At 38.4% G+C, this 12,228-nt stretch overlaps 2 protein-coding genes across 2 annotated transcripts in view; one reads left to right on the top strand and one right to left on the bottom strand.

Annotated features, from left to right (window-relative positions):
- Window positions 1-9,703, bottom strand: part of LOC137993575 (spectrin alpha chain, non-erythrocytic 1-like) — a 38,285-nt gene extending 28,582 nt beyond the window's left edge. Inside the window, exons 1-12 of the mRNA XM_068839514.1 lie at window positions 9,374-9,703; window positions 8,211-8,336; window positions 7,227-7,367; window positions 6,894-7,082; window positions 6,714-6,805; window positions 5,919-6,063; window positions 3,995-4,111; window positions 3,238-3,302; window positions 2,991-3,099; window positions 2,400-2,501; window positions 1,468-1,605; window positions 1,096-1,206 (exon numbers count right to left, since the gene is read on the bottom strand). Coding sequence (XP_068695615.1) covers window positions 1,096-1,206; window positions 1,468-1,605; window positions 2,400-2,501; window positions 2,991-3,099; window positions 3,238-3,302; window positions 3,995-4,111; window positions 5,919-6,063; window positions 6,714-6,805; window positions 6,894-7,082; window positions 7,227-7,367; window positions 8,211-8,336; window positions 9,374-9,619 — 1,581 coding nt within the window. The 5' untranslated portion in view covers window positions 9,620-9,703. The remainder of the gene's footprint in view (window positions 1-1,095; window positions 1,207-1,467; window positions 1,606-2,399; window positions 2,502-2,990; window positions 3,100-3,237; window positions 3,303-3,994; window positions 4,112-5,918; window positions 6,064-6,713; window positions 6,806-6,893; window positions 7,083-7,226; window positions 7,368-8,210; window positions 8,337-9,373) is intronic.
- Window positions 9,704-10,962: 1,259 nt separating this feature from the next.
- Window positions 10,963-12,228, top strand: part of LOC137993577 (ATP-dependent RNA helicase A protein-like) — a 35,076-nt gene continuing 33,810 nt past the window's right edge. Inside the window, exon 1 of the mRNA XM_068839516.1 lies at window positions 10,963-11,088. Within this exon, the coding sequence (XP_068695617.1) occupies window positions 10,981-11,088 (108 nt within the window). The 5' untranslated portion in view covers window positions 10,963-10,980. The remainder of the gene's footprint in view (window positions 11,089-12,228) is intronic.

Raw genomic sequence — 12,228 nt, forward strand, 5'->3', positions numbered from 1 at the left:
AAGAAATAGTATTGGCAGATTTTCACTTCCATGAACAGAAAATAAAAGGGATTTACTGCAACACTTTACATGTGGGAAAGCAAATGCAATAGTACATGAAAGCAGACAGACCACCACTGTACAATGTAGATGACATCCCATAAGACATTATTAAGCTAGGACTAGGAGTAATTATTGGTTATGAAGATAGGTGTGCTTGTTGGAACAATTTTGCAGGTCCAAATCACTAGAAAAGCAAAGATGCCATGGAGACTATGCATTTATGTAAAGAACGTCATACGAGAGGCTTGTGGAATGTTGCTAAAAATGGAAAGGTTTAGAGTAAAGAGGGGATGATGTCACAAAAACAGAATTTGTGAAAATCTGGAATTTGTTGAAATTGCCTGAGAGATTATAACTAAAAATGTCCCTTGCCAAAACTCAGTGTGTTGGTCCAAATTGACTCTATACAGACAATCACAAAGTGTGTGATTGACATTTGACATTGCATATGATGTAACAAAACCAAGATGTACATGCACGTGCTATAGCTCGCCTTGTGCACAGGGTTCCCAGGTATGATAGGTTAGCCAACATTAGGAAATACAATACAATACAATACAATACATACTTAATTGACCACTCCCCAAAGGGGCTTTTCAGGGCCAATGAAACACTATCAATGAAACAACAGAATACAACGACAACAACAACTGTTAAGAATCCCAACTGGCTGGCGGCAAACAAGTTGGCTATTTACAAGTGTGCCTAAGAAGTTGAACCAGGGACTACCAGGAACAAATTCAATGAGTGGTTGGAACAAGTCTTGAACACTAGAACTCCGGATCCTAAGGCAAGCCTCCAAACCAATGGGCCACACTGCCATTCTGCTATCATAAATCTCAGAGATAAAATAAGAACAAGGACAAAGAATAGGTTAAGTCCTCAAAATCTTTTTTCATTACATTATTGTTTATATTGTACAATAATAATTATTTTTTGTTATTATCACTATACTAAACATGACAGTTGATCTTTCTTTTGATATGTAGCGATTGCAGACATTAAGCTTGCAGTAGACCATGAGATACAAACAGAACAAAGTGACCAACTTACATTGACTTTCTCTGCTTGAGCTGCAAAAGACTTATCAAAGTCTTCATGTTTCCTGATCAATGCCTCTACTCCATCAAGTGAATCTCCCAAATTATCATCAGCAAGGAATGCCTAATGAAAAGGGAGAAAATGAATCACAAATTGGTCATGCAAGCAAAAAATATGAAACAGAAATGTTCTCTGTAATAAGTGCACATTAAATTGTTTTAAAGGTCCTTTTCTGGGCATGTTCATGTCTGAAATGATGACATACAAAGCACAGTTTGTGAATCATCTGAATTATATTATTTTGCTTTAAACATCACTGAGATGATTTATGCAAATTATCGAAGAACATCAGCATTGCAACAGAAAGCCAAAGAAACTGCTCACCTCTTGTTTAGTCATTGTTGCATTTGCATGTTCACAATCTCGGTTGAAAAGCTGAAGCTCCATGCATTGCTCAAACTGAACACGACGTCTCTCCCACAAAACCAGTAACTCCATCTTTTCTGACTCCAAGCTTGTAAGCTATATAACAGTAGAACACACACTGATTGACCTTCATGACCTAGGCAACTATATTTATGGTACATCCATTTAAATCCAATTTAAAGGAGTTAACAACTAAGAGCGTCTGATTCGATTCTCGACTCGATTCTCGATTGTCGTTCCTCGATCCTCACCAGAATTGAGGATCAAGAATCGAGTCGAGAATCGAGACTCGAAAGAGACTGTCAACTTACTTTTGCACGGTACTGTAGGTGCATATGCAGTAGTTCTGCACATTATACTCGTAGCACATGTTTTGGCAGTGTGAGGAGTTTTGTCCTCCAGCATAGTTCGTGCAACTTTGTTTTGGTGTCTCCCACAACCCCCATCACTCCCCCTTTTATTTTTTTTTCCACTGATAGTTCAGTGTGACGGGTACCTGTTTTTTACATTCCTGGTGTGGAGGCTCATGGCTGGCACAACACCACAACCCAGCCAGGTACCCAATCTCCACTAAGCAATGCAGTTGTTAATTTTTAAATACAGTGACCCCAAACCATATTACCTATCCTTCACTTCAAAGTTGATTGTGCAAAAGGTTTGCCAATGAATGGAAAAACATGATAATGTAGATCTTACTACTTTGAATAGAGGGGGAAGAATGAACTGTTCTCGAGGGCAAGGTCTTCCATTTAGACTTGTCGCCAAATTGTAACTACACTGTTATTCATGTGTAGGTTGACTTCAGTCCAGGTTTTATTCCTGTTCTTTAACTTATAAAAGTTACTTCTTAATATTGAATAATTATTGCAAGGCCATTTCAGCTTTATTACCTTCTCCTTGATCTCGTCACTAGCATAATGATTGGAATTGAGCAGTTCTTCTCCATCATCTGCAAACTTCTTGAAACCGTCCTCAGAAGCATCAATGTAGCCCTAATTGAGAAAGAACACATTGTTTTATTCCAAATAAAAGTACAGACTTGTAAATTGAGGAAAACACCCCTTTTGTGCAAAATGTTGATTAAAGAATGAACTTGGAAACCCCTTTTCCATTCCTCTTTTACTTAAACCCATTGATCCCTGGGAGTGAGACTTAACAGATTTAACCCTTTCAACCTGAACTGGCCTAAAGTGGCCATACTCAGTATTTTACTCTGTCCAATGACAGACAAGTTTACTTGTCAATGGGGAACCCCCAGGAGTCAATAGGTTAACTCTGTCTAATGCCAGGCGATTTTAATCGTCGACTAGGGGTGTCCTATGGCATTTAAGATCTATGTCAATGGGTTAAAATATTTTGTAGATCCCTGCATCCTACAGAATAGGAATTGGAAACACGAGTGGGAGATTCTTTGCAAAAGCTTGTCCTTGCTCATACTCCCTTTGCAAATTCATGAAATAATACTTGTAAGCAGTCAATACCTTGTGTTCTTGATGTCGCTCCAAAAGGCTTTCAGCACTTGCAACATCTTTTGCCAGTTCATCACTCTGGATCAAAACTTTCATTTCATTTATGAACGAGATATGATCTCTGACAAGACAACAACAAAATGTATACAGTCAGTGAACAAAGTGTTTCATCTTTTTTGCTACCATGGTCAACTAACGCTTCCACACAAATGGTGAGGGTTCATAAAACACTACTGTAATTATTGGACTACTGGTTTACCTGTAGTCACTGGTAAATCTTTGGAGTCTGTAGGAGTCTTCCAATCTTGTCTTTCTCACTGCAGACTATAAAATGGGTGAAATTACAGACAGGTCTTTAAATAAAAATATGAAACCAATAAAATTGTCAGTTGATCTCAAATTTCACCTAGACATGTACCTAGGCCAGAAATCTAGAAGAACCTGTTTTCATCGAGGGAGGGTGCCCCAACTGACCAAGTGCCTCAGCTAGGAGAGTTAAAACAAAGACCTCCTTTACATGAAACTCACCTAAGCGGGATGGCTGGTGGGCTATCTCTTGAGAGGCCCACTAAGCACAAGAAAAATATTTTGCACTTTATTTGTCATTTTGCTCAGTAGTTATCACTGGTAAGTGATAAGAACAAAACAAATCCCCAGGAGAGTAATTTCACACTGCCATATTTTCGTGGTCTTCTCACCTTGGGTAGCCAGAGTAACCTGGCTTAAACTGTTTTCATGGCAAAAGGATAGCCAGTCTAGATGGCTGCCTCAAGAAAGTAGACAGGGTGTCCCGGGAGGGCAGGTTACCCTGCCTAGCACGTAAACGCTTCAGTGCATTTTCTAAAGGAACATATAAAAAGTTCCAGGCTCTTCCAGGGTAGCTCAGTTAGCCAGGGCACCCTCCCTCCATGTAAACAGGCCCTAAGAACATGACCATGTTATTGAAGCACTCTGGCCGATAAATAATTTTATGACAAAGCACTGCAACATCATACAAAACACTTCAAACACAGCACCTTGTCCTTAAGGTTTCCCCACGCATTTACTATCTCATCTTGTTTGGCTGCAATATCATCAGCACTGTCAGGATGAGCCTCTTGAAGCTGAACTGACTCTTGACCAAGAGCTGTTACCTACAAAAATGAAATTATGCTGTAATCACAAATGAAATAACAAAGCCAAAAATGTAAATCCTTTTTGTCCACAAATCAAACACAGCACCTTCAATATCTGACTATCAATGATAGTGAAAGAGACAGTAAGTTTGCAGGCAAAATTATCAATCATTGATAATTTCAGTCTTTCAATGCAGTCAGTTTCTTTCTGAAATACTAAAGAGATATATCTAGAGTGCGTCATTGCGTCCTGGGAAACACTAGTTTTTCTTTTGGATGCACAGAATATAGAATCAAGGGTCCAATTGCATGCAAAAAATGTTTATGAATGTTTATGCAAATTACAAATGCCAGGAAAAACATACGCACAGCATATTTCAAAACGAAATTGAACATTCCCAATTCTCACTATGAAGAAATGATCCAGTTCCTTAAATTTCAAGGTAAGCTGTTATTTTTGGATATTTGTAGTCGAATGGTTTCATTTTGTCAACAATTATGTCCAGCTTGAGGAGTTTTGTTTTAATTCCCATGTGTTGCGTGACATTTAATATCTGACCTGTTTTTTTTTTATGTGCCAATGATAATTTACAATTTACAAATTACAATTTCAGTCGAAGTTTAGTTTGTTGCATGCTTTCCAAGCGAATTTCAAGCATTGGTTTGTTTATCATGAGTGAAATGACAGAGAATCCAGTGATGAAGTATATTAAATTTTTGTTTTGTGTGACCCTGTTGATATTAATTCCGGGCATGCACATGTCATTGTCTCGGTTCTCATTTTGCACTTAACTTGTCTGTTTTACAAATTACGCCACTTTTTCAGAGTTAGCATTAAAAATAACATGTTTTATGTGAAACTTGAATGTATTCAATCACTCGATTATTAACATTGGCCATGGCAAAGTCATGGGCCGACAATGAACTGTGTATCGCTTATATTTTGTTCTGAATGACACCTTGTGATTTTAAAATAAATGATGCTCTTTTACGAAAAATTGAAATTCAGTTCTGTTTTTTTTGCTGTGGAGATCTAGATCATTTATCAACTGGAGCCAACAGTCCCTACAGCGTAAGGATTCCTCAAGACGTTTTCAGATGTGATTGATGGAGCTTTGAAAGCCCATACATTTTGATTGATGAATCAACGGGAACAACAGTGTCAAAGAAATTGATCATTTTTAATTATTTTATTCGAGGGGAGGCATAAGACTTTATTTTTGTGCAACTTAGATATCTGAAAGGTTACTGCAGCAGCAATTACTGTAAGAGGCAATAGTAGAGTGAATATTAATTCTTGAATATCAATTAGCTGGACCCCCAAAATTTTGCAATAGACCCCCAAATTTTTCAAGATTGGGTCCAGAAGACCACCAAATTTGAACATCTGGATACATCTCTGACAGTATAATTCAATAACAATCGTCTGGTTTCAACACTGACATTGTACTTTTTTTAATTTCCAAAAAGTAATTTTGGTCTTCCTATGTAACTGATGTTAAGAGAAGTGTATATAATTATGTCAGTTCTTATTTCTCATTTCCAAACAAAAGTGTGATGAACTCTCCAGGGCTTTTTCTCAAATCAGATTGAAAGTCAGCTCGCTACTACATCCATTTTGGAAAAGACCCGATATTAGTTAAAAATTTAAGCAAGAAAACATTACGTAGAGGTTGAAGATTTAAAGATATATTTCTTGAACAAGAGCAATGGTATATTTAAAGGATACATGTAACTTTTCATGTGGCTAAAAAATTCCTAAAGATTTTCATTGCATACAGGGAGATTTGGCCTGTCCCATACAAAGAAAAACACTGAGGTTTACCTTATCTTCAACAGCAGCCAAATCTCTCTCCAAAGCTTCATGTTTTCGCAACAGAGCATTCACACTTGCAAGATCCTTTCCATAATCATCCGAGGACAGAACTTTGTCCTTCTCATTTATCCAGTTCTTAGTTTCATCAGCATCACTGCATTGAAACACATGCAAAATCAATATTTCCTACCAATCATAAATTACTATTTAACCTCACCCTGGTGCAATAAGTTACATGAAAGGTTATAACTTACACTAACAAAGTTTTACTCTCTACTGGACTTTCACTCCATTTTTGAAAACAAAAATCAATGCACTTCTATAAGCTTCACAATGTATATCCTCACTAAAATGCAAGGCCAATGTTCTTTGCACCCAGACCGAAAAAAGGTAAGTAGACGTTTCACAATTCATGGGGATTAACTGGTCATGGATGAGGGATCCATAAGTAGTGATAAACAAAACTGACCACAGGATAAGCCTCCCCTTGTTTCCCTTGTACTTTTTGTGCATACAATACTGGATAGCTTACCCCCATGTGTAGTTATTTCGGTATACTTAAAGTTAAAAATTGACAATGAAGACTGTTACCCTCACTATGCATGGCTGATGATTATGTTTGAAACATCAAAAACATGTTCCTTCAACTGATAAAGTGTAGTTGTACAAAATATATTTTTAAAAATAATAGTAACACTTGTGCTATCAAGACTATTTGGAAAATTTGGGAAATATTTTCTCACACTGTTTAAATTAAGGTGGCCATAGAATCAAATAACATCATCTGGGCTTTTAAAAACCTACCGATAGAAGCTATGAATCTGCTGTGCTCCAGCCAGTCGTTTTTGACGTTTCAATGCCAGCATCTTCAATCTCTCCCAAGCTTCATTCACTTCCTGAAACATGAAAATAGTTAAAGGCAAACGTTCACACTGAGCCTGGAATGAACACAAAAATGGAGCGTCAAACAGAATGAGGACTCACCGCCTGCTTTGTACTAATTAACTCAATGTCTGGATGACCTTCGTCACCAAGCTGATGAGCCAGGTCATTGATGTAAGTCACTCTCGACTCATTTGCTTGTAGATCCTTCATGAAATCATCAAATTTCTTCTGCAAAACTTCAACATGTTCCAAGTCTCTTCCCAATTCCTCTGAAGTGGCAATTGCTTCCTGTGGATAAAATAATTGAGAGAAGGAGGCTTTGTTCAATACACATTGCAGCAACAGGCTAAATAACATATGTATCTGAAACGAATGTAACATTACTTCTAAAAACTCTAATTATAAAAAAGAACAATGATACTGATAACTTGCCTTCTCCAGAATCCATGACATGACTTCTTCAGTCTCGTGCAGAAAGTGAACCCTCTTTTGAGTGAAGAGGAGCATGCGACCCTTTTCTGCTGACTTGGACAAAAGCAGCTCCCACAACTTAAGTAAAGAGTCCAGACGTTCCTATTGGAAGAAGCAGCCTGTTAATCCTGTAACCAACACACGTTTATTTTGCTAACATGCCTCAAAATTCAAATTCACTTAAGAGGAGACTTAAGGCATCACCTCTAGCCCTAAACAAATCATTCTTTCATAACTTGAAGCATTATTATCATGTACAGCTGAACTCTAAGTTTACAGTACTTTTTGAAAATCTGTATATCATTCAAAGCAACTTTTAAAAAATCTTTTGAATTGGTTAAATCCATGATTTACAGTGAATTTTTAAAGGCATTAACATTTCTGATACTGTATTTATGATGGATTTTGAAAACAGTGGTTCTCTTAAGGGCTGGGTCAAGCCTATTGTGACATCTACAAAGGGATAACTTCAACAAACTTGTGAGTAAGATATTTTCATAAATGAATTCAAAGAAAATACATGTATGACAAACCAGTGTTTGGTCTTCAGTGTTTGCACTTCTTCCGTGCACTAAATTCAGCTGAGGGCTTGGGTTCAAATGATGCAAGGAGTGTAAAACTATCGTAAAGGGCTGAAATTATTCCCCCAAATCTCCGTTTGTGGGGTTTACTTCAATTTCCGTGGGGTATGCACATTTGTCACTACGATGAAGGAAAAAAAAAAGAAGCTGGACTGGTATGCATGGCATCCCATGTAAAAAGAACCTTGGAAATTGGGATGGGTGTGAAATTTAAATTCATCTTTAAAATCTTGGATTTAACAATCTTTTTTAAATGTTGCTTTGAAAGGTACATGAATGTAGATTTTAACAAAATACCATAAAAATTAGTTCAGTTGACTTCTAATATAAAAACCAGGTCTACGGTATAAACAAAATATTTCACCCTGATGAGATCCGAAGCATAATGACTCTCGTTAATCATTCCTTCTCCATTCTCCTGAAGCTCCACGATAGCATTGCTATGGGCTGAAATCTCTGCCTCAAATGCCTGATGTTTCTGAAGTTTCCCCTGGAGACAAAAAAATAAAACATTATTAAGTGATTTGTTACATAGCACAAAAAGAAAAACATGCAACGGCAACAGCAACGTCGGTCGTCGGTCAACATTGGCAGGTAACAACTGCACTGTTACCCTCTGACGTCATAGATTTTGCACTGTTGCCCACTCAGAGACTTTTGCAGGGAAACAGTTTTATTGTTAGATGTCATGTGACCTCAAAGTAACCAATAAGAGTACAGGCTGCTCAGGGAAAAAAAATTCAGCTATAGAACAATAGAGGTTGTGACACTGAGGAAATGTTACTGAAACTTTGCAATCTAGGCCAAAGCACTAACCAATTCATTTAAAAACTTTCCCTGCATTTCCATTCAAACAAAAATGACATCTGAAACTGTGTAGTAATATGCAAATGATTATATCTGCAATGCAGAAATCGATCAAGTGAAACTTCTAGACCATTTCCATTTTTAACAAAAACAATGCGGTTTGACAATAAAATATGAAAATTGGCATATGAGCTATAGTGGCGAGGTAATCCAAATGGACAAAGTAAATGCAAATATGAAATCAACATGCATGCTCATTTCACATGCATTTGACAAATTTGAACAGGAAAGTGAAACAAAAAAGTTGTAAGCCCGACATGACAAGGAAGAATCGCAGAAAGATAAGCTTATATTTATTTCTAACGAAATTTCATTAACATAAACCACTTTGATCTCAGGTCTTGGTGGTATTACCACGCCAGCCAAATGTTGAAGCCGGCTTTAATTTCATACATGTATGACTGTGATCGCATGCAACTTTCTTTGATTTCGACTACTAAGAGTAAAAATGACTAAAAGTTTCCTCCAGAGAGCAACAGCATGCCAAAAGATATGATAACTCAGCTTCACAATTCAAAATCGCGCTAGGCAGCCTCAAGACAAGTTATCAATACGGGGCGTTGTCGAAGTATTTGCAGAGTTCGAGAAAGCATCTGTTCCAGCGAAAATCACGCCCTATCTTCGTTGCAAAAGGACTCAATCGATTTCAAAGAAAGTTACCTGAAGGTTTGTTGGATCTTTATAGTTCTCATCGCAAGCGATCTGAAGTTTCTCGTTGATCCAAGCTTCCACCTCGTCGGCATCTCGCTTGAATTGATGATAGCGCTTGGCGTCTTCCAAGCGCTCGCGTCGTTTGCGAGTAGCTTCCTTAAACTCTGCATAACGTCGTAAAACTTGCTCACGGCGATTTTGGATATCTTCAACGGTTTCTAAAATAGCTATTTGACGAGCCTCAACCTCTGCCATTTCGGAGATTTATGAGTTTAACGTCGATAACTGTTCTACCTCTCCCGCACAATCTAGTGACTGGTGAATACCCAGTTGTCGCGTGATCACGTGATCCCTTCCAAAATTGTATTACTCTGGGGTGAGGGGACGGTAAACAAAGACAAAAAAAACCTAGGAAAACCATGCAGTGCACGTCTGCAGTAACTATTGTAGATACTATTATCTGATCGCAAACTTTTAAAATAGTTCGCTTATAGTTATTGTTGCGTATATGTGCAGTTATTACTGCCAAATACCGATTTTATAACGTTCGGCGTTTGGTATTTGGCGTTAGGCGTTTTGCAAAATACCCCTGCCGGGCATGCACGCGCGCGGCTAGCCTTGCATCATTATTCTGGCCTATTTTAGTTTTACTGATATAGAAGAGCTTACTACTTTCTGAGAACTTACCCCTCCAATAAATTTTGCATTTTTCTATGATATGAAACGTCCTATCGCTTTAGTCCTTCCAAGTCTGCAGAATATTAGCAGGGCATGGACATGGCAGGGGAGCAGGGATGGCGCAGTGATGAGAGCTGAGCCTTCCACCAATGTGGCCCGGGATCGATTCCCGGATTCTTCGCCATATGTGGGTTGAGTTTGTTGGTTCTCTACCCCGCTCTGAGAGGTTTTTCCGTGGGTACTCCGGTTTTCCCCTCTCCTTAAAAACCAACGATTTGCAGGCGTATATCAGGGATCTCAGTTCAGCTAGTGCGCGGCTTTCGAAGCAAGGGGTCCCCAGTTCGATCCTCGGTGACTTCAACGTCTGTTTCGACTTTCCTCTGATCTGTGTCGCTATAGCTTTAAATATCCTTAAAACGGAGTACTAACTGGTAAAGGGCGCACCGTCGGCTTCCACTGATACCAGCCTCGTAGCTGAAGGAACTACCGGCGTTAAATAAAGCGACTTTACTTCACTTAACATTTATTTATGGCAAGATTTGCACATATTGAACAAATTAATTAAGATTCCAGATTTCACCAGTTTTAATAATTTCAAAAGGGAGAACTGACCCTTGCTCTTATGTGAACAATTTTATTTTAGCAATTGTTCATCAACTATGATCATAGACACTTTGCGCATAGATTTTCTTATGAGTGTCGAGCCATCCAGTCCTACCGGCAAAATACAGCATCGATTGAAGTTTTTAGCTTTCAAAACTTGCCCAAATTGTATCGGTAGGTCCTGGAATTCGTCCACAGAAAGGCCAGAGAGACGACTTCACCAGTGCTGTGGAGAGGAGGCCACTGTTGCTGTGCAGGCGTGCCAGCCTCGACCTCATGTAGCCTCTATATGCTAGGCCAACATGAAAATGTTCGAAGGTCTCTGTTAAAACAAAATGGCGGCAACTCAGTTCAAAAACTTTCTATACGCATTCTGCGGGAAGCGCAAAACTAAGCCTGTGTACACAGAGAGACCTTCCAAACCGGGATCTTTTAGTTTTCAGGTAAGGATGAATTCATTTGTAATGTTTTGTTTGCAGAGGGTGTAAAGAAATCGCTGAAAGAAAAGCGGGAGCAAGACCTCGAGCTCGCTTCCTACTCAAAGTGTGAACATATTAAGATCTTAAATTGCTGGCCTTTTGAATTGATCTTCTCGCTACTTAATTCTCTAAGACAGCTGTGTTTATTCTTGGTTGGAAAAGAATTAACATTACGTTAATTGATCGGACTAATATGGACAATTATGGCCAGAAACAAATTTTGCCGTTTTCTTAGCGTGTTTAATTTGGCGAGCGCTGTTACTATCCTTGACGTTACGTAACGAATTACAATTGCTTTAGACTAGAGTAACTACAGAATTCTGGGCCGCACGCTACCACATGCAAATGAGGAAGGTGCTTTTGGAAAATGAAATATAAATAAAAGTAGGAGGTTAAATGTTATTCAACTACATGCAAATAGTGGGCTCTGAATTCTGTGCTTGTACTTACTTCGCTTTCATTTGAAAAACTAAACGTAAAAAAATGCATGCTTTTTTATACATGCATATTAAAATGTTAACCAACTGACACCTTAAATACGCTAGGATGCGGCTGTAGTGACGCCACAAATTCACACTCGGCAGTACATTCCAAATAAACAATCACTCTATGAACTATGTTTGTGAATCACTCATCAATAAATGGCGCATCATGAACACTTTTGTAACGAAATTCAGCATTGACACAGAGTATCTTGCTGTTTCAATCGACTTTGTGCACCTTGTAGAACCCGAAAGAGCTATCACATTGCTTGTCGTGACGCCACAAATTCACGCTCGGTGGCACATGCCGAATAAACAATCGCTCTATGAACTATGCTTGTGAATTTACTCATCAATAAATGGCGCATCATGAACACTTTTGTAACGAAATTCAGAGTTAAAGACAGTTTTTCGAGTTTTGTTTATCAGAAACTGCCTACCAGTTGAATGTTATGCATAGTTGTCGCTCAGTTTTCTGACAGGTAAAGATCATCAGACCAACGGATCGACTAACGAACGGATATGGATAATGCTCTAACGGGCAAGGATCGGGTGCTAATGGATTGACAAACGCTATTAACAGTTCCTTGCATTTTGAAGAAAAATGTGTCCTTCTCCCAGT

This window comes from Montipora foliosa, chromosome 2 (genome assembly GCF_036669935.1).
Source record: "Montipora foliosa isolate CH-2021 chromosome 2, ASM3666993v2, whole genome shotgun sequence".
NCBI lineage: Eukaryota > Metazoa > Cnidaria > Anthozoa > Scleractinia > Acroporidae > Montipora > Montipora foliosa.